Source organism: Brassica napus, chromosome C3 (assembly GCF_020379485.1).
Source record: "Brassica napus cultivar Da-Ae chromosome C3, Da-Ae, whole genome shotgun sequence".
NCBI lineage: Eukaryota > Viridiplantae > Streptophyta > Magnoliopsida > Brassicales > Brassicaceae > Brassica > Brassica napus.
The window spans coordinates 3,690,039-3,717,556 of record NC_063446.1 but is presented as its reverse complement, the minus strand read 5'-3'; the positions used below and the strand labels follow the sequence as shown (position 1 = coordinate 3,717,556).

General features: G+C 39.9%; 4 protein-coding genes, 1 long non-coding RNA gene and 1 pseudogene across 8 annotated transcripts; 4 read left to right on the top strand and 2 right to left on the bottom strand.

Annotated features, from left to right (window-relative positions):
* The first annotated feature begins 177 nt into the window (after positions 1-177).
* LOC106432489 lies at positions 178-1,887 on the top strand. The gene is made up of 5 exons (XR_001286410.3): positions 178-353; positions 435-569; positions 744-897; positions 1,159-1,199; positions 1,534-1,887. It is a non-coding gene; the product is annotated as an uncharacterized LOC106432489 (long non-coding RNA).
* Positions 1,888-4,278: 2,391 nt separating this feature from the next.
* On the top strand, positions 4,279-6,657 carry LOC125584092 (annotated as a pseudogene).
* Positions 6,658-6,854: 197 nt separating this feature from the next.
* LOC106441469 (putative F-box protein At3g24580) lies at positions 6,855-8,565 on the top strand. 3 transcript variants are annotated; one of them, XM_048751973.1, is made up of 3 exons: positions 6,855-7,087; positions 7,212-8,121; positions 8,385-8,565. In XM_048751973.1, the coding sequence occupies exons 2-3, from the start codon at positions 7,234-7,236 to the stop codon at positions 8,472-8,474; spliced, it is 978 nt and encodes a 325-aa protein (XP_048607930.1). In that variant the 5' UTR covers positions 6,855-7,087; positions 7,212-7,233; the 3' UTR covers positions 8,475-8,565. The 3 variants fall into 3 exon arrangements, with proteins under 3 accessions (XP_048607930.1, XP_048607928.1, XP_048607929.1); XM_048751971.1 differs by having other exon boundaries at positions 7,212-8,565; XM_048751972.1 differs by having other exon boundaries at positions 6,870-7,087; positions 7,181-8,565.
* A 3,217-nt stretch (positions 8,566-11,782) lies between these two features.
* On the bottom strand, positions 11,783-13,911 carry LOC106432501 (F-box/kelch-repeat protein At5g15710). Its single transcript, XM_022698676.2, has 2 exons — positions 13,654-13,911; positions 11,783-13,563 (listed from the first exon to the last, which is right to left on the bottom strand). The coding sequence occupies exon 2, from the start codon at positions 13,425-13,427 to the stop codon at positions 12,123-12,125; it is 1,305 nt and encodes a 434-aa protein (XP_022554397.1). The 5' UTR covers positions 13,428-13,563; positions 13,654-13,911; the 3' UTR covers positions 11,783-12,122.
* A 451-nt stretch (positions 13,912-14,362) lies between these two features.
* LOC106432512 (cell morphogenesis protein PAG1) lies at positions 14,363-24,183 on the top strand. 2 transcript variants are annotated; one of them, XM_048751969.1, is made up of 18 exons: positions 14,385-14,476; positions 14,551-14,648; positions 14,857-14,975; positions 15,228-15,273; positions 15,455-15,527; positions 15,620-15,677; positions 15,816-15,911; positions 16,007-16,124; positions 16,191-16,457; positions 16,538-16,639; positions 16,798-17,155; positions 17,245-17,358; positions 17,533-18,164; positions 18,305-18,501; positions 18,931-19,153; positions 19,307-19,426; positions 19,990-20,775; positions 21,038-24,183. In XM_048751969.1, the coding sequence occupies exons 2-18, from the start codon at positions 14,553-14,555 to the stop codon at positions 24,011-24,013; spliced, it is 6,381 nt and encodes a 2,126-aa protein (XP_048607926.1). In that variant the 5' UTR covers positions 14,385-14,476; positions 14,551-14,552; the 3' UTR covers positions 24,014-24,183. The 2 variants fall into 2 exon arrangements, with proteins under 2 accessions (XP_013728825.2, XP_048607926.1); XM_013873371.3 differs by having other exon boundaries at positions 14,363-14,648.
* LOC111215220 (UDP-arabinopyranose mutase 2-like) lies at positions 24,097-26,265 on the bottom strand. Its single transcript, XM_022718591.2, has 4 exons — positions 25,783-26,265; positions 24,929-25,179; positions 24,673-24,841; positions 24,097-24,589 (listed from the first exon to the last, which is right to left on the bottom strand). Exons 1-4 carry the CDS (start codon positions 26,122-26,124, stop codon positions 24,260-24,262), a joined length of 1,092 nt encoding a protein of 363 aa, XP_022574312.2. The 5' UTR covers positions 26,125-26,265; the 3' UTR covers positions 24,097-24,259.
* Positions 26,266-27,518: the final 1,253 nt, after the last annotated feature.

The following is a 27,518-nucleotide window of genomic DNA, read 5'->3' as shown; positions in this document are numbered from 1 at the left end:
CTTTTTCTTAAGCCATCCACGTCCTCTGCTACGTAGATAAGTCGCTGCAGGAGGTGTTGACACGTCAGCAATGGAGGATGCACACCGTTTCATTTAAACGCTTACGAAATGGGCTGCGTCTCGGAATGGGCCTGTTTATGCAAAATTATTACATGTTCTGGCCCGACAGAATATTAGAATTCTCTAACCCTAATGACTTTGGTTAGGAGGAGCTGTCGTCTCTTCTTCTTCTGAAACGGTTTGAGTAAAGAGGTGAGTTCATGTTTACTCTCATTCATTCGCCCATCCACTACGTAGTCTCCAATGCGCTTTTTTCGATCTGAAAGTCGGACCTCCCGTATAATTAAATATGTGTGAGTATTCATCTCTTCATCTCATCTGCCTTCATATCTCAAAGATCTCAAACTAAAATTTTGTGAAATGGCTAATACTAGGTTTTTTTTCTCTGACCTAAGTCCGGCAAGTGCTCCTCCTTCGTCGAGGCTCGGCTCCTGCGGTTCTGGGAGGCCAGGAACGTCAAAAAGGGTGGGGAGCTTATGTGGATTGATATGCTGCTTGTGGATGTAAATGTAAGTTTCTCTTTAAAATTTTATTTTTTGTAGTTTGATTTTTCCGGTGACGTTACCCCTGTTTATTGGTACTGATGATCCAAAACTCTGTGTTAAGGTCGTTATTCAAACTCTTTTGAATGATAAATCTTGAACCCGTTTGTTGATTATGCTTTCTTTACACATGTGTTGCAGCGACGTGAATGTCAACCGTCTTGCTCCACCAGTATGAGATGGACACATGGTGTTGTTTCGTCTCTCGCTCTAGGTGGACCAAGAAGCTTCAACTGACTGTCTTAGCCTTTACTTGCGTGACCTGCAACAACACTAATTCTGTTGGTCTCTTCCGGTATGTAAGACTCTAAACGCTTTTTTTCCTTAGCTTTAGATACCTTTTAAATTAGTTAATTTGGTTAATTATTCTTTTTTTTTTTAATGTAATGAATGATTTAATATTCTTAAAATTATAGATTGTGAAAGATATTCACAGCAATGTGTATAAGGCGAAGATTTATTGACTAAGAAAATGGTAGCTTCAAAGAAAGTTAGATTTAATCATTTGGAAGCATAAAGTGTTAAGTTCATGGCGTTAAAGAATCTTGTCCTGCAGGGGCTGTGGAGCATGATCTTTATGGCCTTCTGCAACTCCAGGTATTAGCTTTGATCTTTTTCAAGTTTGTGTTGTGTTTTGCGTTTCAATTCTTGCTGGTGAGTGATGAATATATTGTTTTATAGAAGATAAGATGATTAAATATGGGAAAAGTTAATGTTCAAGTCTTCATATGCAGTGTAAATATGCTTCCACATATAAGTGGTAATTGTGATAAAATGATGTGATGTTTCATTTTTTCTTAGTTTTTATTCTCAAGGCAACCTTTTTTTTTTGTTACAAATGGTTATGTTTTCGTCTGCTTAGTTTTGATGCATATTTCATGCCGCTTACTTCCGTAGTATGAAATAGTTCTTATACTTTTGGTTTGATCAGACGGGCAATGATGACGATGGTGGTGATATGCCTGGAATGAACTCAGTCTCTGCTAAGGTGGACGTTGGTGGTAGTGCTCTTGAGGGAGCACCGACTACATTATCAGGTCCAAGTGATCTCGACACTAAGAAGCCTCCGACTCGAGCATCTTTGAAGATGGCCGAGAAATTACGCATGGCATAGGTGAAGATAACGAGAGCTCTGAATGCATTATTTTTTATTTGAATAATGGTAATGCATCAATGTTGCTTAACGAGTTTTTTTTCTTTCGTTCTATCAGTTTGGGTTTGGTATGTTTTGTTCAGACGGTGTTTAAAAATATTTCTAAGATTAAATAAATTGATGTATTTATCACATGTTGTTTAATCATTACGGTTCCATTTAAAAATGTATTACTTAAACATGTAACTCTTTCAAAACGGTATTTTAGATATGTATACCATCAAACCTGGTATATCCGGCCATTTTTAAAAACATGAGCTTCATACTTTTCCAAATATAGTCAAGGTTAATTTGTTGCGGGAGGTTGATGTTACTATAAGTTTCCGACCATCATTCCTTCATGAACTAGCATGTTCTTTAAGAAGAGAAAAAACTCTGTGTATAATTCTTTGTAAAACATTCAAACAATATCAACCATATTTTACAAGCAATAATCCGTGCATCACAAACATAACAAAAATCAGCAGAACTATAGCTCTGAATAGTTGGCACTACAAATCTTTTCTTCACTAGGAAGGTGAACTTGCCACTTAAAAAGGGAATTCTTCATCTCACTAACTCAAAATCTGAAACGAAATAATTCTACCTTCACTACCCTTTATATTCCATTTTATAAATCATTATAAAGAACAAACGAGTATAAACAGATATTCGTTTACCTTTTTTTGCAGCTATCACTAGACACTAAGATCAAACAAGTTATAAAAATAGCCATACTCAGTGGACTACACAAGCACTTCAGTCTTATTAAGCTTTAAATAAACACTTGAAAATATGAGTTGTATATAAAAGTTGTGACACAAAAAATAATATAAAATTTAAGTATGATACGTTATGAAAGTTTGAACCCTAAAAAAATCGACAAAAAGCAGTATATACAAAACCTGACACATACATGATGGTAAAATAAAGGATAATACACATATATATCTAAATCTCAGCCTAAAGTAAGCCAAACCAACGTTTTCCTCCTCCTTACTTATAGTAGTATTGGTTTGTCTTGAACAAGATTAACATGAAAGCTCTGTAAAATGAAACAGATAATTTAAAACCCGCATAACAATCATACAAGCAACTGAATACAAGTAACCCACCCATTATGAGTTTAACGTAAGAAATAACAACAACATGCTGACCTTTTAAAACACACAAAGCATAGCATGTATCTTAGACACTCAAACTCTAAAATATACAATCATCATGAGCAAACAAAATAACTCATATCAATTTATCATACATATCACTTGCAATCGCAGTCCTAACACACAAACAACAAAATCTAACAACAGTTATACAAACTAAGTAATAAGTTACACATATCCCGCCCGTAGGGCGGACCGGCCCTAGTATATGTTTGCACACATTGTACCTGTTTTGTTAGAAGTGGAGATCGTGTAACTAGTCAAGCCAAAAGGAGACACAGAAACCGAAAACATAAGCCAATACTTCGGCACCTGTGTAGGGGCATGACCTAAGTATGCCTCCACATGATAGTTCCTTAGGACCTCTCATATTCATCCGTAAATGGAACGAGTTTGTTTGCCCTTTTGTTTGACCAACTCATATTCATTCAATAGTAGTTTTTTGTTCTCTTTTATTATGCAATTAGAGGGTTTATGTCAGTCGACAAAAGTTACTGTTTTGTAAATTTCACATAAACAATTTTTCAATTCAGTACCAGTTGGGTTGAGATGAAAATATAAACCATCACAATATAAATTCATTACCAGTCGGGTTGAGATGAAAATACCAAGCAATCCAAACTCAGCAACCTTGAATCAACCACCTGATACCACTTGTTAGGTTTAAAGTTCGTTTGATGTTCGATATGAACCACAAAGCTGTTCAACCTCAAATCGACGTTGCAAAATTCGCGACGCGACTCTCACGAGAACACTTAGGAACACAAGTACGCACGAATTGAATGAGAACGGAAGTAAGAACAAGAGTACACACATAGATTAATTGATTACTCAGAGTTCACCGATGTGGCTACATCTCTGGGGCCTGGCAAGGCAAATCGCTAACTCTTTAAGATCACGCGATGGCTACGACCTAAAGTTTGTAACCCTAATACAATATACATTCCTCTTATATTTCGATTAGGTTACAACAACACACGAGCTTTGCTTTTATAATAAGCAAAGTCTGCTACAACTTGATAACCGATTTAATAACATTAAACCATTGAGTAATATTAACCAGGCGTTAACCCAACGCAATATAACCCAATTGTCAATCTCGACTTGGTTTAATGCTCCAATATGGCTGATTCTTCATCACCAACGTAACAATCTCAACCTTGATGACTAATCAGCTCTATCTGCAGCTATCATGTTGCCAACTCATGTACTTGCCAGGCAATGCCAAACTTAGTGGTTGGCCACTCTGAGAACTTTGAGAGCCGCTTCAAACCTCATCACATGAACGACTTTGGTAATATGTCTGTAGGGTTCTTCGAAGTGTGTATCTTCTCAACGATCACTTCCCCTTTCTCAATGATATCTCTGATGAAGTGGAGTTTCCTGCTGACGTGTTTAGTCCGTTCGTGGTGAATGTTGTTCTTGGCAAACACAATCGCACTCTGCGAATCACACTAGATCTTCACTGAAAATTGTTCGAAACCCATCTCCTCAGACAAGCCTCTCAGCCAAATTGCCTCCTTAACTGCGTATACAAGCGCCATGTACTCTGCCTTTGTTGTAGAAAGAGATACCACATGTTGCAAACATGATCTCCACCTAATGCCATTTCCTTAACTCGTTTTTCTCCTCCTCCAGCGCGGAACTCATTCCCTATGCGGCGGTGTGACTTCTAGAGGAGAGAATCAATGGTCAGCAGAAGGTGGGTTGTTCTCCGTTCTCAGAGTCAACATGTACGGGGTCTTTACGACGATGGCGTAGTCAACCGGAGACGTGAACCCTATCGATGTACGTGGTGGAGATCTACATCCCGGCGCCGGAATTTGAAGTTCTGTCTCAGATCTGGCGGTACAAGCTCTACACCACCCGAAGCGATGAGTTTGTTGAACGGTACGTGTTTAAGCTTCTGAAGCCCGCTTTTCAGTCCGGTCACCATGTCTGGTTTTACGGCTGAGAGTTGAGACAGCGAGACCCAACGGACTCGGATCAATTTGGGAACGCGCCTCTGGGTGTCGGCCAGTTAGTACAAGGACTTCAAGCTTTTTCTATGGATGCTAATAGCTAGGACAAGGAATGATAATCCTGAATTGGTTTCAGGTCATTTGTGTTGAGTTTTGTCTTGTATTTGAGGTTGAATTTTAGGAGGTTAAAGGGATGGTTCACTTCGTTTCATGGAGTGAATTCATCCCATTGTGGTTGAAAAATACATGATGCACGTTAGGTTACGTTGGATCCAACTTAGTGATTCAGAGTGGAACTAGACTGCTTCATTGTATTATGTGGTATAATCTCAAGTGGGATTAAGTCTTTGTACCAATGCTTTGTGAAATTAATGTTGAAGTTGAGCCAAAAAAAATAAAATATATATATATATATATATAAAAGGGTTCTCAAAAGGATACCAACTCACATTCATTCCCTCATTTTTCTTCTCTTTCAACTAGAATAAATAATCTAAATCGGATATCAAGAATATAAACCGGATACAGAACGATGAACACATCCAAGACCAAGAAGAAGCAAGAAGAGGTCAGTACAAGGTTTCTTGGGGTAAGAAAGAGGCCTTGGGGAAGATACGCAGCTGAGATAAGAGACTCAACAACAGTTTAGAACTTTTGATACAGCCGAGGAAGCTGCCCTGGCTTACGATAGAGCTGCTCGGTCCATGCGTGTCACTAGTGCCCGAACCAACTTTGTCTACTCAGACATGCCTCATTCCTCCTCCGTCACCTTCATTGTTTCTCCCGACGATCCTCCTCCTCCTCTACCTCCCCTCCTGCTCCTACTTGTCCAGACGATCATGTCGATTACATGATGATGTTTAACCAAGATTCATCCACAGATTCACAAACGCTGCGGTCTCAGTCTGATCAAGTGGACAATAGTAGTTACATGTTTGGTGGTTCTCCTTCTTGTTATTCTAACAGCAGCTACGAGCTGTCTCCTCTGCCGAGTGACTTGTCAAGTTCTTGTTACAGCCAACAACAGTGGACGTGGAAGACTACTCCTCCGCTAACTATTTCGAGGGTGAGTATGTTCACAGCCCAATGTTCAGTAGAATGCCTTCGGTTTCCGACTCTCTGCCTCATGGTTTCAACTACTTCAGCTCTTATATTAATTAACATCTTCTAATCTATATTTAATTCTTTTCTCATTTCTATCTCTCTTTTTTTTTTTGTATTCCATTATGTTTTGCCGTCTTTGATCTTTGTCTATGATCAAAGTGACGGTTTGTCTTAGTTTTTAGGCTAAGAAATTATCTCTTTTGTATCTATCAATAAAAAAACAAAATCTTTCCTCGTGTCCTTTACAAATTTACATGCATATATGGGATTTAGAAGTCAAAGACACATTCATTAAAATGCTTGATGGGCTACGGCTTGACACACAGGACTATACTGTGTTTATATTGTTCATGTTTGTTTCCTTGTGGTAGAACTAGATTTATAGGTTTATATTATAAAAAGACTAGGGTAAACTCACATATTTATACAAATCCACCCCACATAGGAGATACAAAGTTATAACTCCGTCCGTTTCAGTCAGAGGAAAGAACCGCAGGCGTCATGCGTTGCTGCCACAGGAATGGAGAGACGGAATGCAGATCTACGATCGATCAATTAGGGCTAGAAGGTTCATTCAACCGTCTCGGCCGAACAGAACAACAAAACCGGAGCCCAACACACGATGAGTGACACGTGTCGGCCTGAGATAGCTCGACTTATCTATGTGGCAGAGGACGTGGCGCAAGGAGAAGGGATTAAACTATACTTTATATATATAGATATATAGATTCCCAAAGTGGAGTGGTAATATGAAAATCTAGCGGCCCAAATTAGGTAAGGTATTTGGGCTTTGAGGTCTAATTATTTGTGGACATGAACCAGCCGGATTGAGCTAATTTGGGTCTTTATTTTGTTCTGTCGGTTTAGCCTTTTGAACTAGTCCTCTTCCTCGCGTCTTCGGTTCGGTTGTTGTTTTATCACAAACTCTTTTCCTTTTTCCTTTTGGTTTTCATCTCTCCTAGGTTCTTCTGTCTTAATTCGATTCCTGTTCCTTGAGTGTTTCTGCTTTTTCTTTTGTTCTTCTCTTAATTAATTAATTTGGGTTCTTGTATCGTAATCGAATCGTAATAAGGAGAGGCGGAAGAAATCTGTAATCTCAAGACAGAACGAGAACGAGGACAAGAAGTAAGTTGCTTTTGTTTTTGTGTGTTTTCCGAATTGTTCGGACAAGAAGGAATATATATATATATATATATATATATATATATATATATATAGTGACAAGTTTTTTTTGGGGTTAAATAAATAGATTTATCAAGAAGAAGAAGAAGATGTCGGATCTTCCAAGGGATATCGAGGAAGAGGTGCTATGTCGAGTTCCGTTGACATCTCTGGGATTTGTCCGATCTACTTGCAAAAGTTGGAACATGTTGTCGAGATGTGATCACTTATTTGCAAACAAGCACCTTGCTCATCTAGCAAAGAAGAAGGACCACCCTCTTGTGGTTATGATGATCGATTATAGGGTTCAGTTGATGAGATTGAATCTTTCCGACGAAGATGAAGTTGTTGTTGTAAATCCTGAAGCTAAACTTATTGGCTTAGATCAAATCGATGTGTGTACAATCTTTCACTGCGACGGTTTATTGTTCTGCATTCCCAAAGAATTAGACCGGCTATTGGTTTGGAATCCCTATTGGGGGCGGGGGCAACTCAGGTGGATCGAGCACACACATAATCACCACGTACTGGATCGCTTTGGTCGTTTGGACAGGTACACGTATGGTCTCGGATACAACAATACTAGTTCCCAGTACAAAATCCTGAGATTTGTTGATTATCCCCCAAAATTCGTTGAGTTCAAAATCTACGACTTCAACTCTGATTCATGGAGGATTCTTGATCTCGACAAGAACTGGTGCATAAATGTTGGTGAACGCGGCCTATCTTTGAAGGGAAATACCTACTGGTTTGCAACCATTAGTTTCTTAATCTGTTTTGATTTCTCAACAGAGACATTCTCCCTGCCTTTCCCTCTCCCCTTTGAGGCTTTTCCTGGAGACGCTTTGAGTTTATCATCATCATCATCATCAAGTGTTGGAGGAGAATATCCTCCGCAGCAGCTTCTGGTTTTATTCCAGTCCCAGCATACATTGGAGATGGAGATCTGGGTTTCCAATACGATTGAGCTGCCCAATGCCCTGTCCTGGAACAGCAAGGTTTTCTTGTCGGCCAATATCCAACAACTCATTCCCCACCGGTGGGTTTTCATGAGATCTGTGTCTTTCTTCATTGACCAGGAGAAAAAAATCGCTGTGTTTTTTGATAAAAACGGCCGTAATGGTACCTCCACTCGTGAAATAGCTTACATCTTTTTTGGAGGAGGAGTGGATGATGATGGATCATGCTCCTTTAAACAACAAGTTGTAAAAGAATCTGTGTACCCATTTTGTTATTCACATGCTTGCTATTATGTTCCAAGCTTAGTGCAACTCAACTAGTAGTCCACCTATTATCATTATTATTATTTATCTCTCTGTTTTTTTTCCATCCTTTTTGTTTGCCGTATTAGACTTTTGGCTTCACAGCCTCTTGCTTTCGAGTGCCTCTCTTTGTCCAATGTTTAGATCATTCTAAGGAATAAGATCAGAGTTTGTGGTGAAGGCGTTGAGTTCTTTCCGTTGGTATATGATCTCTCTGCTTTCTTGCAGTGGATATACTCAACAAGAAAGTCAATGAGTCTGTATATATCTTTGATAGATGTTGCGTTAAACCATCCATTAGGCAACTCCATTAGTGTTTAACTTGGTTTTGGGGTTTTTAGATTCTTGTTAGAAAAAAAAAAAAAAAAAGCTTCAATTATTTTATGTTTTTGAGCAATGTTGTTGTATGCAGTTTAAGTATCATTTTCAGAATGAGGTTTCTAGGGCGGCAATTGAATTGAGGGGAAGTTGTTACTTCCTTGGGGTCCAGCTTTACATCAAACTTGGGCAAGCTTTGAATATTCCACCAGATATCTTGTCTTCTGCTGCAACGTGATGTGTGGTGAAGATCGAAGTGGCAAGCCTCATTTGCAGAGAGTTAGCAGTCTTGGTCGACCAGCCATGGATGAAGGAATCAGGTGGTGTTCTTCTTGCAGAACGTCAACCAGCTAAGTTCAATATCCACTAGCTGCGCTGTCTTTTAAGGTAGACTATCTAAGTTCTTTTGTATAGGAGATAGGTGACGTGTTATGGCTTATCAGTTTATAGAGAAGTAGTGTCTTTATTGTGAGATTAAAACATATTGCTGGATTTTGAAGCAATGGTTACAAAGATTGTTTTCTCTTCATTTAAGTACTCCAAACGATGGATATGAGATATCTTGCTGCATTTAAATTATTACATAGAGGGGGCGTAATGAAACATTCCCGCTAAGTCTTGAATACGTTTTACTTAAATCATAACCACACAGTTCACACATGCATGAAGTGACATAATACACTCACCCTAAGACGTAGCGTATGCCAATAATAAGAGGTGGAAACCAGTTGCAAAGTACGATCCCTGCCCACATGACCTTCTTCGTGAAGCTCTCGGTTGATATGGAGTCGCAGACTACATTCAGGAATGCAAAGTCGAACACCGTAGAACAAAAATTGATCTAACACAAAGTAGTCGGACGTACGACCTGCGAGAGCGTCTTGCCAAATCTTCCCAAAGAAAATATCAGAAGGGTAAAGATCAGGAAGGACTAAAAAACCTGTAATGGTGGTATGCAATGTCGCCAGTAGACCTTGGCGGCGACTTAAAGCATCAGCAACTTTATTCAAAACACCAGCTTTGTGTTTAATGACGAATGTGAATGGTTGCAGGTAGGCAAACCAGGATGCATGGCTGATACTTTATCCTGAGATCCCATGTGTTTTAACGCAGCATGGTCAGCGAAGAGCACAAACTCTCGATGAAAAAGATAATGGCGCCAATCATACGTACTATACCAACCGCAAGCCCCAACAATTTTCTCACTATAAAAGGCAATGGGCTTGCCTTGTTGACTCAAGACGGCACAAATGCCTGTTTTAGAGGCGTTAGAATGTAGCTCAAAGGGAATAGCGAAGTTGGATAAGGCGTGAACAGGGGCTGACATCAACTTGTTCTTGATAGTAGTAAACGCGTTGTCAGCTTCCAGAGACCACACAAATTGCTTTTGTTTAATGCAATCTGTAATCGGAGCCATAATGCTACTAAAGTGAGCAACAAATCGATGGTAAAAGGACGAGACCTGAGGACTCATCAACGTGATACGATGCAGCAAGTGTATTTCCGAAAGCGTATGAGGGAGAATGGAACTGAGAGAGTGGGGACGTCGCGCAAGACGCAAAGGAAGAAGCGAGCAAAGCCTTGGGATGAGAGGGAGGCTTTGCGAGTCAGATTTTGCTTATAAATAAGAAGAATAAAGTTCAGACTTTCCTCATGTTGATTGTTGTGAGAAGAGACGTATGTGTCCTTCAGAGTGATCGTATGTGATCCACTCTTTTATCGTTTCTCGTGTAATCAGTACTACGTGTTGGGATTCGAGAAATACCGTTAGTTCCTTTATTCCTTATCCATATCATACACAAGAGAACAAAAGAGAGAGAGAGAATACATCATAACAATAATCTTAACACAACGTCCGACGAAAAAACAAAAGATGGCCCGTATCACCGGAGACCAAGTCTTCCTGATTGGTCTCAGGTTGTTCATCAACGATTTCTTCATCATATATAACATCTTCGTTGGATAAGAAGATTCACTTAGGACAGTTTGTCTGCCGATGGCCGATTTCTCCACAGTTAAAGCATTTGAACGTCGCCGGTCGAGTAACTCGGGAAGGTCCAGCAACATTATTTTGATCATTACTCCTTGCTGGAGTATCCTTTGCAGCTGATTCTGTATTAGATCCGCTAGTTGTGTCCGTAGAACTGGTGGATCGTGCTCGTGTATTTGTTGATGACCAAGAGTTCTGCGTGGTGCGCAAATTTTGCTCAATACGGACAGCACGTTGATGTGCTTCCGAGACGGTATTGGGATTAAACAACAATAGATGATTTTGTATTTGCTGTCTTAACCCTCCGATGAACCTTGACACCAATTGATCTTGAGTCTCGAGAAGATTATTCCTGGATAGAAGCGTAAAAAATTCAGACGCATACTCGTCAACCGTTTTGTTGCTTTGACGAAGGTTCTGTAGTTGATTATATACATTGTGCGTGTATAGTTGTAAGGAAGAAACGCTTTCCGGAACAGACGCTTCAATTTGGTTTCAATGTTCAATAGCCGTCTCAAAGATCTACCAAACACTCTCAACACAACTCTTCCAGGATCTTTCTTTGTCTATCAAAACTTCTATGATCTCTTTCATGACATGGTTGTGAATCCCTCTAGATATGGTAACAATGACCTCAACATATCTATTCAATAAGGGGGGTTTAGGCTTAATTTTAATATCAAAACTTAGCTTTAGTTCTAATTTTTGCAGGTCTTGTGATACCAAACAAAGCATGCTGCGGTAGTGGAAGATATGGAGGAGGGTTAACGTGCCTTTCATTGCAGCAACCATGCTTGGATAGGCATCACTACGTTTTTCTGGGATGCATTTCATCCAACCGAGATTGCCAACAAAATCTTAGATGAAAATACATTCAGCAAGTCTGCCAAATACTCTCACCCTATCAGTTTCTATGAGTTGACTAAGCTGTGAGGAATGTGTCTCAAAGCTAGGTTTCCTAGTTTCTTGTAGAAGGTTTTAAATATTGGATTTGTATGTAACAACTCCCACATCTTCAAGATCATAATCTATGTTCCACTGTTATAAGTTAAACCTTTCTTTCTAAAAGTGTTAGCCAACAAGACGAGATATTATTCTTGAACATTCATTATTTGCAAGGTGAAACTTACATTCAAGATGCAGAAAAGGAAAATCCATATGGATGAGACAATGATATATATATAGAAAGTATTCATATCCAGTAACTGCTAATATACATAAAGCTGGAAACAAGTTTAGCTTACAGTTTTTCTCCTCGAAGTGGTTAATCATTGGTGGTGTAGCATACCATCGCTGACAAAGTCTTCTCAACATTGGAGGTAGGTACACAAAATGCTTTTCAACTTAAAATCTCTAACCTTCTTTTGTTAAGCAGCCAAGTTGATATATTATTCTCAGGACTGATGTTGAACCAGATGATTATTATAATTCAATGGACAGATGCATCAAATCTTGGCTCATAAAAACACACTTGGCTGTTGCACGACTGAAGCGCACACCCGGAGATCCAAGACCAAATCTTCTTATCCACATTGTACAGAAGACCTTTCCCTTGATTCCACGACGTAAAGCAGATCAAATTATCTTGCCCAAAACACTCGAACCTCTCAGCCGAAAGTCTCAAAAGCGCTCGGAAGTACTTTGGTGGCATCCTACTTATCTCCATCCAAGAAACCTTCGTGTGATCAAGCTCCCATATCCTCATGCTTTGTAAGGTACTGTAGAGACCAATCCTTCCCACAAGAAACAGTCTCTTCTGAGTTCCAGCAACTAAGTAACCATCCAACAAAGATCTCGGGAACTTAGCTGGAATGTGTTCCCATTGCCCTGTATCAAGCCTATACATCATCAAACCAAGAGGGGAAAGAGTTTCTAGATATAAACGTGAATCACAATACGCCATCTTCGAAGAGCATAAGTTCACCGCAGGCATTATCTGATGCAAAGACCATTTATCAGTTTTGGAATCATAAACTTCGGTAGGAAGCGACTTATCCCCATAGATATCACTCGTGGCTATGACTTTAAACGATTTTTCAGAACGGTCCACAACCATAATCAGCTGCCTCTGCTGGTTATAATGCATATTCGGCAGAACCCTCCAACTCTGCATCAGAGGATTACACACCAAAGTCCTGAAAGTCAGACCATCGAGCCCCGAAAAGCAGACGAGTCCACCCGAAGATCCAACCAACCAAAACGCCCACGAGGGCAAAAACGTGAAGGGAACTTTGTACCACGTCTTCAGCGGCAAGCTAAACACCGAGCACTGCGGAACCTGAGGCGAGTTCTTCCAAAACGTGAGAAGACAAGGCCCGTGAGAGGAGACGTTCGAGTGAAACTTGAGGAAACTGTTGTCCTGAAGAATCAAGTTCCATTTTTTACAAACGGAACGGATTCGGAATATCATAAACGGAGGCAGCCTAGCTAAGATCTCGTTCAGCAGATCCTCAGGAAGCATGGCCCATATGCTCTCCTCCATAGGCACATCAGCAGCAACGACTTGTTTACCAAACGAAGCTACTGTTTCTTCCTCTAGACCGCGAGGCTTCGTCTTGACAACTATCTGCCTAGAGGGGCTCGTGTTCCTCGACAAAGAACGCTTCAACGGTGAAGCTGAACTACTACTACTACTCTCTTCGTCTCGATTCTTCGAGCAAGTAACTAACTTTCGAGAATCCGATGACTTTTCCACACTACCCATCAGCAATCCCCAAAACCCGAGACGTTCCATTCAAATCTCAAACCCTAAAAACATGAGCTTTTTTAACACGGTTTTAGATAGATGACTTAGAGATCCTCAGGAAGATCATCGGTGAAACAACGAACGAGTAGAGAGCATCAGATCTCAGAACAATAAGCCCAGCAATCTGCAAAGGAGCTCAAAATCGATCGGAGGCCACGCAATCAGCTAGACTGGAGTTAAAGCAAAGATTCGAATTTTCGATCAGTAAATTTACCTCTAGATGTATTATGCAACAAGGTTCGTCCTTTGGGATCCAGTGACAGCTGGGTTTTCTCGAGAGCAGCGTTGAGAGAGAAAGAGAGAGAGACCTAATACAATTCTCAATTCTGCATCTGCAGATTCCGAGGAAGGAAACAAAATTTGGGCTTGTTAATCACAAACAGAAGTAAAGGGGTTAATTTGTAATATATTTGAAGTTCAGAGGATGAAAATGTGAAACTCGGAGAGAGCGTAATCATCCTTGGATACAAATAGGTGAACCCCACTAATGGACGCGTACTAATAAAACCAGATTTTAGTCTAGTTTTGGTTTAGAAGATAATACAAAGATATAATTGGACTGCTGAGAAAAGAAAATTGGACTAAATCTCTAAGTGATATTATTTGACAGAAAGATGCAAAAACAAGATATATTATTCATACAAAAATCCAAATCTTATATTCTACTGCAAGTTTATTATATTTTGGACTGTAATTGGGTTCCACCTTTTTGTTTGCCTGTGAGAAATAATTGGGTACCACTAAAAAGTTGTTTGAATATCTGAAATAGTCAAATAGAAAATAAAATATTTGTTAATAATTTTAAATTGGGCTGGGTTAGATAAGTTCTTGAAGCCTTTTTGCTATGGGCCGTAGCAGAGGCCTTTCTAGCGGTCGTGCATGATTATTATATTCGAACTATTTATAAGCGATTTCCTAAGCGAGGGAGACGAGCTCGTCGTCGATGGATCAAAGAAATTTCTAAAGCGATTCTCTTTGCCGCGGCATCGAATTGAGCCCTAGAATGGTTTCGTGATTTGTGGTCGTCTTCTCCGTTGGTATTTGCTGATTTGATTCCGCGAATTTCAGTCTCGTATTATCCCGTTTGATTCGGGTCTATTCATGTCGAAAGTGATGAAGTCAGGGAGTGCTGCGAAATTGATAGTTGAGGCGCTGCTTCAGCGGTTCCTCCCTCTCGCAAGGCAGCGAATCAATACTGCTCAGGCTCAGGTTCGTCGTCTCCTTTTGGAATCTGCGTTTTTAGTGCTTTAAGGTGTTCGTTTCTGCTTAATTGGGATAGTTGAAGCTTAGTTAGTATTTGAGAGTAGGGTTTAATGGAATTGGATATAACGAGAACTTGTGTGTGGAGGAAATGCATTTCGTAGATAGTCTAATGTACGTTTGGTGATTTGCTTCTTGTGTGTGATGATGTTTGCAGAATGGAAAGTATCTTCGTCCATCAGATCCTGCTTATGAGCAGGTGCTTGATTCATTGGCTATGATTGCGCGTCACACACCTGTTCCTCTTATAGAAGCTCTACTCAAGTGGAGGGAAAGGTGTGGAACTTTGATTGCTTTCTCTCTCTCGCTCTCTTAACAATGAGATTGTACTTGACTCTTGTCCATATAACATACGTCTATCTCCCACGTGCTACGGTTTCTGCATCTTGCATTTCTTAACTTGAATCGTTGGTGCAGTATATCATATATTTGTATTTCTCTTCATTTAGGTGATTTATCGAGTAGGTGAAAATCTATGATTGGGACACGCTAATATTCTTTTCTGTGTGGCTTGTATCTGCTTTGCAGTGAATCGCCTAAAGGTGCAAATGATGCATCGGCTTTCCAGAGAAAGGTATTTTATTTTCCCTTTTCACAAAAAGAAGTCCTCCGGTTTTAGTTGCTATATGCACTGGATCCAACTGACCAGCCTGTTTTACTCTTACCTCTCTTTAAGAACACTAGTATTAACTAATCAGTTTTCGAATTGGGTTTTCATTTTTTCTTATACATGGTTTTTACTGTACTGGAATCAGCTGGCTGTTGAGTGCATCTTCTGCTCAGCTTGTATTCGCTTTGCGGAGTGCTGCCCGCAGGAAGGGCTCAACGGTTTGTTTGTTTGTCTATTCAGTTTCTTTCCAAGAAAATGTGTATATTGCATTGCTAAAGAAAGAAAAAAATTCATTTTGCGTGAATGGCAGAGGAGCTATGGTCTGGACTTGAGAATTTTGTTTTTGATTGGCTAATTAACGCCGACAGGTAGTGATTTCAGAATTTGAAGCTGTTGAAATTTATATGATTCGTTAATCAGTATGCTTTTATCCTTTGGCGTGCCTTTTTCGAGATGACAAAAGCTAAATTTCTTAAGTTCTGCCTCTTGGTGCTCCTCTGTTTCAGGATTGTTAGCCAAGTAGAATACCCGTCCCTGGTCGACTTGAGGGGTCTTCTTCTTGACTTGGTTGCTCAACTCTTGGGCGCCCTATCCCGTATTAGGTATTTCATTTGTAATGTTTGTTGTTAACGATTCAATTTTAAGCCGCAACCTCAACCACTCTAATCCTTTTATTATTATGATTGTTTACTAACAGATTCAGCTCTGTCACTGAGCGGTTTTTCATGGAACTCAATACCCGCCGGATTGACACAAGTATTGCAAGAAGTGAAACTCTCAGCATCATTAATGGAATGCGATACTTAAAGCTTGGGGTATGTCTCTTATTCTTTAAAAAGGCAGGCATCAGGACGCGAACGTGACATTACGTTTATTTCCAGGTTAAGAGTGAGGGTGGGCTAAATGCGTCTGCCTCCTTTGTAGCTAAAGCAAACCCTCTTAACCGTGCTCCACACAAACTTAAAAGTGAGCTTCATCATGCGCTTTGTAATATGCTTTCTAACATCCTGGCGCCACTTTCCGATGGTGGCAAAAGCCAGTGGCCTCCTTCAGTTGCAGAGCCTGCGCTGACACTCTGGTATGAGGCTGTTGGACGCATTAGAGTGCAGCTAATCCATTGGATGGAGAAACAGAGCAAACATCTTGGTGTACGTCATTCTGATGTAATATCACTTAATCATGTTTTCCTTATGATTTCAGTCCTTAACATGTCTAATTGGGCAAATAGGTTGGCTTTCCGCTTGTGACTCTTCTTCTCTGTCTCGGAGACCCGCTTATATTTCATCATAATTTAAGTTCTCACATGGAGCAATTGTACAAGCTTCTGAGAGTAAGTTTTCCTGCACTCAGCTTTTAAATTAAGTAAAAATGGTCGAGAGCAATTGTCACGTCGGCAAATTATATTGCCTCTCTCTCTCTTCAAGTCTCTTCTTGGTTGTATATATATCTTGGTTTCAGTCATTATAGTACCTACGACACATTGTGCAGGAGAAGAACCATCGTTACATGGCACTTGATTGTCTTCACCGGGTGTTGAGGTTTTATTTGAGTGTCTATGCTGCTACCCAGCCTCCAAATCGTATATGGGATTGCTTGGATAGTGTGACATCACAACTGCTAACAGTTCTTAGAAAAGGAATGCTCACTCAGGATATCCAACAAGATAAACTCGTTGAGTTCTGCGTTACCATAGCTGAACATAACCTTGACTTCGCGATGAATCACATGTTACTAGAACTGTTAAAGCAAGATAGTCCAAGTGAAGCAAAGATTATTGGTCTTCGTGCATTGCTTGCCCTTGTTATGTCACCTTCAAGCCAGTATGTTGGTTTGGAAATATTCAAGGGTAACCTGTTAACCTGAATCAGGTCATTTGTTGGTCTGAATAAACTTGTCCTTGCATACACTTAACTTTTCTTAATGTTCTTTTAACAGGCCACGGAATTGACCATTACACACCAAAAGTGAAAGCAGCAATTGAGTCAATTTTGAGATCCTGCCACAGGACCTATAGTCAAGCTGTTCTAACATCATCGAGGACGACAATAGGTAAACTTGGTTTTACATTAAAAGCTTACTCTGATGTTCATGATCTTACGGGGAGGTTAAAAGATCACTAGATATGTGTATTCTATTGTAGTTGCTTTTTCTGATTTCTAGCTTGTATCCCCTGGCTAATACTTTCTCCGAAAACAATCTTGCTAACCTTCAAGACATGTGCAGATGCTGTGAATAAAGAAAAGTCTCAAGGATCTCTCTTCCGATCAGTTCTGGAATGCATACCTTATCTGATAGAGGAAGTTGGACGGAGTGATAAGATCACGGAAATAATACCTCAGCATGGTATAAGTTTTGATCCTGTAGTGCGAGAGGAAGCAGTGCAAGTCCTGAACCGGATTGTTAGATATCTTCCTCATCGCCGTTTTGCAGTTATGAGAGGGATGGCAAACTTCATCTTAAAGCTTCCTGATGAGTTCCCACTTCTCATTCAAACGTCACTAGGACGCTTGTTGGAACTCATGCGTTTCTGGAGGGCTTGTTTAGTAGATGAAAAACAAGATACTGATGCTGAAGAGGAAAATCAAACAGCAAAGGGAAATGATAGATTCAAAAAATCCTCTTTTCGTCAAGCAGCAGATGCAATTGAGTTTCGCGCAGCTGATATTGATGCTGTTGGCCTACTTTTTCTTAGTTCGGTCGACAGCCAGATTCGGCATGCGGCGCTAGAATTATTGCGATGTGTACGTGCATTGAGTAATGATATTCGAGATCTCATGATTCTAGAGCACCCAGACCATGTTATGAAATTTGAAGCTGAACCCATATACATGATTGATGTCTTAGAAGAACATGGGGTAAGTATCTTCTGTGTATATCTCACTCCTTAAGAGGCTTTAATTTTTAGCCTTTAGGCTGGTTATGGTTTTGATTTATCTGACTCTATGGTAAATTTGAGATTGAATCCTCTTTTTTTCTTTCTTTATACATATGATAGGATGATATTGTTCAAAGTTGCTACTGGGATTCTTCCCGTCCATTTGAGTTGAGGCGAGATTCCGATGCTATTCCTTCCGATGTGACTCTTCAATCCATTATCTTTGAGAGTCCTGATAAATACAGATGGGGTCGGTGTCTCAGCGAGCTTGTTAAATATGCTGCTGAGCTCTGCCCACGCTCTGTTCAAGAAGCCAAGTAAGTATATTTGTTAGCTTTATTATCTTTCGTATATTTTGCTCCTAGTATTTCCTAATTACATAGTCATTGGTGTGTTTTCTTGAGTCTTGTTTTGAAATTTGGTTACTTTCTTCTCTGACCGTTAACATTATCATAAATCATTCAAGACAGGCAAAAGTCTATAGGACTAGATAAGTAGGCTTTATGGATCAACACGCCCTTAAAAATAAACGGCCTAGTTTAACATGCAGATAAAATCTTACTGTGGTGTGGGAATTTTATGAGTTTTCTTCTATGAAAGGAAAACACTCATGACAATATTTATGCAAGCACTATTGTTTTTTCGCAGAAAAAAAAAAACTGTTTCTTTTTAAAAATTTATTGCCATACCTATTTTCTTATTATTAACTAACATGAAGGAAATTATGGTCCCCTTCTCATCTCCAGGTCTGGAATTATGCACCGCCTTGCCTATATTACACCTGTTGAGTTGGGTGGAAAGGCTAGCCAGTCACAAGATACAGATACCAAACTGGATCAGTGGCTTCTGTATGCTATGTTTGTGTGTTCATGTCCACCTGATGGTAAAGATGCGGGTAGCATTGCATTAACCAGAGACATGTACCGCCTTATTTTCCCTTATCTTAGATTTGGGTCAGAGACCCACAACGTAAGTGTTTTTTTTGTCTCTGCGTTTTTTGTTTGAAGTTGGTAGTTTTGTCACTTATGTAAACTTTCTTGTCTCGCTTTCTGTGCTTTTGGTTGAATCTTTTCTCCTAATATTTTTTTCAACAATCTTTACTTTATATTTCCGTTCATGTAGCATGCTGCAACTATGGCTCTCGGGCGCTCGCATCTGGACGCATGTGAAATCATGTTTAGCGAGCTAGCATCTTTCGTGGACGATTTTTCATTAGAGACAGAGACGAAGCCAAAGTGGAAGGTATGTACTTGAGTAAATTGTAGAAATCATATAATTGTTGTTTAGAACTAGACCAAGATAGGGATTCTCTATGCAACTGCCTGGCTATACAGGTTTATGCTGCTGACAACCTTTGAGTTGATGGTATGGGTATTGAAAGTTTGTATTCTGACTGAATGAATATTTTAATACTAGCTAAGCAAAACGACTTAGAAAACGTGAACAAGTACGGGCAATCTCGTGGATTAAAAATAATAGTAGTTTCTGCCATTATTTGTACCCTTATTGAACTTCATGTTGAACTTTAGGGAATATTATGTTAGCGTTTCCCTGGGTTTAGTTGGTTGTAGTAATCCCTTCATCTTGAATTAGAGTTGAGGGAACGTAAGTATCCGCTATTGTATTGTCTCAGTAAGGGCTGCTACAGATGTAGAAATACTAACCAGATTTGGCAGAGTTTTCCCCTGAATATGAAATCAATGACCGTGTTTTTCTTCTTCACCATTTTCCTTATATTGATTTCCGGATGCATGAAAATTATTGGGACTTGACATTAAAAATGTGTTCTTGTGCTATGAATACAGATCCAGAAAGGAGGTCGAAGAGAGGACCTCCGCGTTCATGTTGCTAATATATATAGAACAGTGTCTGAGAACATCTGGCCTGGAATGCTCGCTCGTAAACCAGTTTTCCGCCTCCATTATATGCGATTCATTGATGATTCAACTAGAAACATATCGTTGGTACCTCCTGAAAGCTTTCATGAGTCGCAGCCTCTGCGATATGCACTTGCGTCTGTTTTAAGATACCTTGCCCCTGAATTTGTTGATTCAAAATCAGAGAAATTTGATGTTAAAACTAGGAAACGTCTTTTCGATTTGATCCTTTCTTGGTCTGAGGACACAGGAAGTACGTGGGGGCAGGATCTTGTTAGTGATTATCGCCGTGAAGTTGAGCGCTATAAGACCTCGCAGCATAATCGGACAAAAGATTCGGCAGACAAGATTTCTTTTGACAAGGAACTGAATGAGCAAGTAGAAGCCATCCAGTGGGCTTCGTTGAACGCGATGGCTTCCCTTCTATATGGACCGTGTTTTGATGACAATGCAAGAAAAATGAGTGGCCGTGTGATATCTTGGATAAATAGTTTGTTCATCGAGCCTGCTCTCAAGGTCCCTTTTGGTTCCTCGCCTTCTGATCCGAGAACTCCATCTTACTCCAAATACACAGGAGAAAGTGGGCAAAGTGGGCGAGGGACAACAGGCCGTGATAGGCATAGAGGTGGTCATCAACGCGTTGCGTTGGCAAAATTGGCTTTGAAGAATCTTCTACTAACAAACTTGGATCTCTTTCCTTCCTGCATTGATCAGGTAAAATTTCTCTCTAGCTGAAAGCTGTGTTTATTAAAAAAAATTGGTTGTAATTACCAGAGAAAATATCTGATATATCTTAACCAATGATGACAGCTTGACTATGCAATGATGGTTTCTGTTATCAGATAAATTTAGTTTTCCTACAGCACCTAACTTGTCTTGATAAGCTTTTTCACTTCCATGCTTGCTCATTCCTGTTACTTCATCCTTAATTGGATTCTTTTAAATACGTGAACTAACACATCTGTGCTTTTCCCAGTGTTACTACTCTGATGCGGCTATAGCTGATGGGTACTTCAGTGTGTTGGCTGAGGTCTACATGCGACTAGAAATTCCAAAATGCGAAATCCAGAGGCTCGTGAGTCTAATTCTGTACAAGGTAGTCGACCCATCTAGACAAATTCGTGATGATGCTCTTCAGATGCTGGAGACACTTTCTATGCGTGAGTGGGCTGAGGCTGGTATAGAAGGTTCAGGAGGCTATAGAGCAGCGGTTGTAGGTAATCTTCCGGATTCTTATCAACAGTTTCAGTACCAGCTATCCTGCAAACTCGCGAAGGATCATCCTGAGTTAAGCCAGCTCCTGTGTGAAGAAATTATGCAGCGTCAGCTTGATGCTGTTGATATAATTGCTCAACATCAGGTCTTGACCTGTATGGCTCCGTGGATTGAGAACCTTAATTTCTGGAAACTCAAGGACACGGGTTGGAGTGAAAGATCACTAAAAAGTCTTTACTATGTCACAATGCGACATGGGGATCAGTTCCCTGATGAAATTGAAAAACTTTGGAGCACTATTGCTAGTAAGCCCAGAAATATTAGCCCTGTACTGGATTTCTTGATCACAAAGGGCATTGAGGACAGTGATTCAAATGCATCTGGAGAAGTAACTGGTGCATTTGCGACATATTTTTCAGTTGCTAAACGTGTAAGTTTGTACCTCGCACGGACATGTCCTCAGCGTACTATTGATCACCTAGTTTACCAACTATCACAGCGGATGCTCGAAGACAGTATTGAACCTATTGTTAATCGGGGTGATTCCAATGGAAATTTTGTGCTGGAGTTCTCTCAGGGGCCTGTTACAGCACCTCAAGTGGTTTCAGTTGCAGACACCCAGCCACACATGTCACGAATTCTTGTCCGAGGCTCGCTTGATAGTCCCCTTAAAAATACAAGTGGAAACCTAAGCTGGAGAACAGCAGGCGCGACTGGCCGAAGTGCTTCCGGACCCTTAAGTCTAATCCCTCCTGAGTTAAACATTGCTCCTGTAGCTACTGGTCGTTCTGGTCAGCTCCTACCATCATTGGTGAATGCATCAGGACCATTAATGGGAGTTAGGAGTTCTACAGGAGCCTTGAGCAGCCGCCATGTCTCACGTGATAGTGGAGATTATCTCATTGATACACCAAATTCTGGGGAAGATGTGTCGCAATTCAGACATCAACAGCACTCACTCATTCCTGCGGATATAGCTCTGATTCTACTTGCAGAAATCGCATATGAGAATGATGAAGATTTTAGGGGACATCTGCCTTTGCTTTTCCATGTCACTTTCGTTTCGATGGATAGCTCTGAAGACATAGTGCTAGAGCATTGTCAACATTTGCTTGTGAATCTGTTGTACTCGCTTGCGGGTCGCCATTTGGAGCTATATGAGGTGGAAACCAGCGAAGGAGAAAACAAACAACAGGTCGTGAGTTTAATAAAGTACGTGCAGTCAAAACGTGGGAGCATGATGTGGGAGAATGAAGATCCAACGGTTGTGAGAACAGATCTTCCTAGTGCTGCTCTTTTGTCTGCACTTGTTCAGAGTATGGTCGATGCTATATTCTTTCAAGGAGATCTTCGAGAAACTTGGGGAACTGAAGCTCTGAAATGGGCTATGGAATGCACTTCAAGACATCTAGCATGTCGGTCACACCAAGTATACCGTGCGCTACGGCCAACTGTGACAAGCGATGCCTGCGTCTCGCTTCTACGCTGTCTTCATCGATGTCTTAGCAATCCCATTCCTCCAGTTTTGGGTTTTATCATGGAAATTCTTCTGACGCTACAGGTCATGGTAGAGAACATGGAGCCAGAGAAAGTCATACTCTACCCACAACTCTTCTGGGGCTGTGTCGCCATGATGCACACAGACTTTGTCCATGTCTACTGCCAGGTTCTTGAGCTCTTCTCCCGTATTATCGACCGTCTATCGTTCCGTGACAAGACAACTGAAAACGTTCTCTTGTCGAGCATGCCCCGGGACGAATCCAACACTAATGATTTGGGGGAGTTCCAAAGGACAGAATCTAGAGTGTACGAGATGCCGCCGTCAAGTGGAACTCTACCAAAGTTCGAAGGCGTTCAACCTCTTGTCCTTAAAGGACTGATGTCTAATGTTAGCCACGACTTCTCCATTGAGGTCCTATCAAGGATTACAGTGCCTTCATGTGACTCTATATTTGGCGACGCCGAGACAAGACTCCTTATGCAAATCACAGGTCTACTTCCTTGGCTTTGCTTGCAGCTGAGCCAAGACCAAGTCCTGGTTTCGGAGCAGCAGTACCAAAAGGCATGTTCTGTAGCATCTAATTTTGCTATCTGGTGCCGGGCGAAATCACTCGATGAACTGGCTACGGTTTTTGTTGCTTATGCTCGAGGCGAGATTAAACGAGTTGATAACCTCCTCGCATGCGTCTCTCCTCTGCTATGCAACAAATGGTTCCCAAAACACTCAGCTTTAGCTTTCGGTCACTTGTTACGAATGCTGAAGAAAGGACCAGTGGACTACCAACGAGTCATTCTTCTTATGCTCAAGGCACTGCTCCAACACACTCCCATGGATGCTTCGCAGAGTCCCCACATGTACAGTATCGTCTCACAGCTAGTCGAAAGCACTCTGTGTTGGGAAGCACTGAGTGTTCTCGAAGCCCTTCTTCAGAGCTGTAGCCCAGTACAAGGCGGTAGCGGTGGGTCCTATGAGGACGGGACTGATGAGAGAACGCTTGTACCTCAAACTTCATTTAAAGCCCGAAGCGGACCTCTCCAGTACACAGTGATGGCGGCAACAACAACGTCGCAAGCTTTTCCTCTCAGTGCAGCTGCAGCAGAATTAGAGATGCCTTCGAGAGATGTGGCTTTGCAGAACACAAGGCTGGTATTGGGTCGAGTTCTTGATAACTGCGCTCTAGGAAAAAGAGATTACAGAAGATTGGTGCCTTTTGTCACAACGCTCGCAAACATTTAACTTTTTTTCTTTTTTTTTTGCAGTGATATACTAATGGGAAACATGTAAGTTTTTAGAGAAGGGGTGATTATTGAAACAAATACTAATGGGAAAGTCTTTTTATTAATGAAACAAAAGGGATCCACCACTGATGTGGACACCGAGAAAGTAATGGTGACAAGTACTCAAAAGTGAGTTTTGTAAAATCCGAAATTGAAAAGTAAATGATAATTTGAGCTAAAGGAACCAAAACTGCGGTGGTTTTGCTCAAGCTTTGCCATTGACTGTAGCAGCAGCTGGTGGGTTAAGCTCATCCCAAGCTTCAATCCATGTGACCATGGCGTCTGCTAGCTTGTCAAAGTATGGGTCTAAGGGGCTCAGCTTCTCCTTCACCATCTTTGAGAGCTCAATGTAGCATTGTTGAACAGAGGTTGCTTCTTTAGACAGCTTCACGTTCTGGAAGAAAGGGATGATATCCTCCTGCCAGAAGATCCCCTTGTATTCTTTCTTCAGGTTCACAAATGGGTTACTCGCTTTGCTGTGGTATATGTATGGCAAACCGGTCTTCACTCCCAAACCCAAGTGGTCACAGATCACCTATTAAAAAATATTCATTCCATAAAGTCATGAGTACAGAGCATGAGCTACATAAACATCATGGGAAAGGAGAAAGTGAGTACCTTAATGCACCAACCAGCCCACATATCGTCGTAGCGACCAATAGGCTGACCATCACCCATGAGACCAAAGTACATAGCTGGTCCAATCAAATCACGGTCGAAAGCCAAGTTCATACCGCACATTGGGAAAAGCGTTCCCTTCGGAATAGTCATGACAGCGTCCACATACCTGACATCATATACAAAAATTTAGCAAAGACTAGCATTTGAAATATTCTGACCAAACAAAAAAAAAAAGAACATAGAAGTAGTTCACCTAGTGTTCCTCTCCTTAGGCTTGACGAGTTGGGTAGGGGCGTCGTAATCAGGAATGTTGAGCCAGAGACCATGGGAAACAGCAGTGGAAACACCTTCACGTAGACTGAAAGGGTATCCACGGACGAAATCAGCTCCTTCACGGTAAGGATCATACAAGGTGTTGAAGAACAATGGAGTCGATGGACAGAGCAGATTCTTGATGTGTTGCTCAAGAGCATTCACTGCTTTCCCTGATGGATCCTTGGCAACCTAATATACACATCAACATGAGCTTATAAAAAATCTATAAGTCAACACATCACAGATCATGGCTAACTATAAACTGATGCAGCTTATATTTGATATATTTATCAAATATCTGAAATCCGATTTATAGTTATCTGTATTTAATTCATATTTATTTATTGTGTACATATAGCTTCTTAAGCTTATATTTTTACCGAACTAACGCAAATATCTGAAAAGAACTTTAAATAACAAAATATATAATAAACAAAATGTTTGGATTTTTTTAAAATATGTTATAGTAGGATAATAGCTTATATAATTTGGATACTAGGTAATATCCAATCAGTGTTTGGATATTTAATTATCTTCTAACTCAATACCCGCTTGGGTATCCGGTTCGGGGGAAATCGGTTCCGGTTTGGATATTATGCCTAGCTCTAATGGGATCTACGAACTAAACAAAAAAAAAATCAAAATTAGAGAACTTACTAACATAATTTCTTTCTAACCCAACCGGGTTCAAAGTTCGAGTTTGGGCTTTTCGGATCAGGTTTGGTCCGGATATTATGTCTAGCATAGGATTTATGATTATATGAAGTAAAAAATCAAAAGTGGACAACTTACGAAGCAATCGTCATCAATGGTGAAGACATACTTCTTCTTAGACACCATGTACCCAAAGCACCGACAAGCCGAGTCCTTGAACGAAATGCAAGAAGCTTTCGGTCCGAGGATCCGGTTAACGTCGTTCCTGTTGTACAGCTCGTAGTCGTACCCTTCGGGGACGTGAATCTTCTTCGTGGGATCTCCGTCCTGGACGATGATCAGATGGTACGGCTGAAGAAACGGCCTCCACATCTCGAGGAAGTCGAGGTTTCGGATGGTCGGGATCACGATGTCGAGCTCGTCTTTCAGCAACGGCGTCGGGTTCACCGGGATTCCCACGGTGTTCGCCGGGTCAACCATGATTCAATGGGATTGGATCTGATCTCGTCGGTGGGATTTTGCTCGATTGTGGAGATGTGTTTTAGTTTTTAAGTCTCTTGAGACTTTGATTTATAAATAGATCTGGCGCGTGTTTAATGGTAAGGCATGTGATAGAATGATGACTCGACAGATCTGATTGGAGAGGTTGTGTTGTTAAAGTGCAGCGCGTTCAATTATAAAGTGACATCTGTAAAGTGAGTGATTGATAGATTTTGAAACGAATTTGTGATGATGATACCAAATATTTGATGGGTTAAGTTAATTTTTGGTTGAAAAAGGTTAATAATCGGGTTTAAACGATGAATAAATGACATGTGTGTTAATTCAGTGTTTTTGTTACATTGTTGGAAAAAGTGTTAAATCATATTTTTAGTTTTTTATTAAAAAGAAGTGTTGAAAAAGGTTAATAAACAGGTTTTAAATGATGAATAAATAAACATGTGTGTTAATTCATTGTTTCGTTATATTGTTGGAAAGTGTTAAATCATATTTTTAGTTTTTTTCTATTAAAAAAAAAAAGTTGATTCAGTGTTTTTCAAAAAAAAAAAAAAAAAAAAAGTTTTGATTTAGTAGTTTTGTATATTTTGATTTAATTTAAACATATTAATAATTATCAAGATAAAGAATCATAATAATTATTTGGCAAATTAAGAAGGCAGAGAAATTTCCTTATATAGTTATTTTTACGTTTTTGTCACAAAAATAGTCATCAATGAAGAAAATGACCAAAATAAGTTTTATTCAATGATAAAAATATATTTTTACCCTATGATTAATTAATTTTGACTTATGGTTTAGAGTCAAGTTTTGGGAATAGAGTTTCAAATTTTAAAAAATAAAATATTAATATTAAAAATTTTAAAATAAAATGAAGTTATTTTTATCTTTTTTTATGATTATTTTTGTGACAAAAACTTTTAAAAAGATTATTTGAGAGAATTGCCCAATTAGGTAAGCTCAAAAACTAAGATTTGTTTTTTTTTTCAGTTTGGTTTGGGTTCAATACCATAAAAACTTATCTTTCAAACGGTATAAATATTTATTATAATTAATTGAAAAGTTGAACTATATTTCCTACCAAATTAATTTGTATTTATGGTTTTGTTAATGTACTTCTTGTTTAGAATGACTATATACCGTCTGTGCTAATCAAATGATAATGAAAATGAAAAAAAAAAACAGTAAACTGACAAGTTTATAAATGCTCTGTAACGTAACGAAGTAATGATGCATGTGTGGAGGAGCTATGGACTATGGTAGTGTCTTAAATTCTTCAACATGTAACATGTAATTAACTTACTTTTGAGTTAAAGTTCGTATATGTAAGTTAAATTGTCGTCAAATAGTATATAATCAAGTTCTTTAGTTTATTC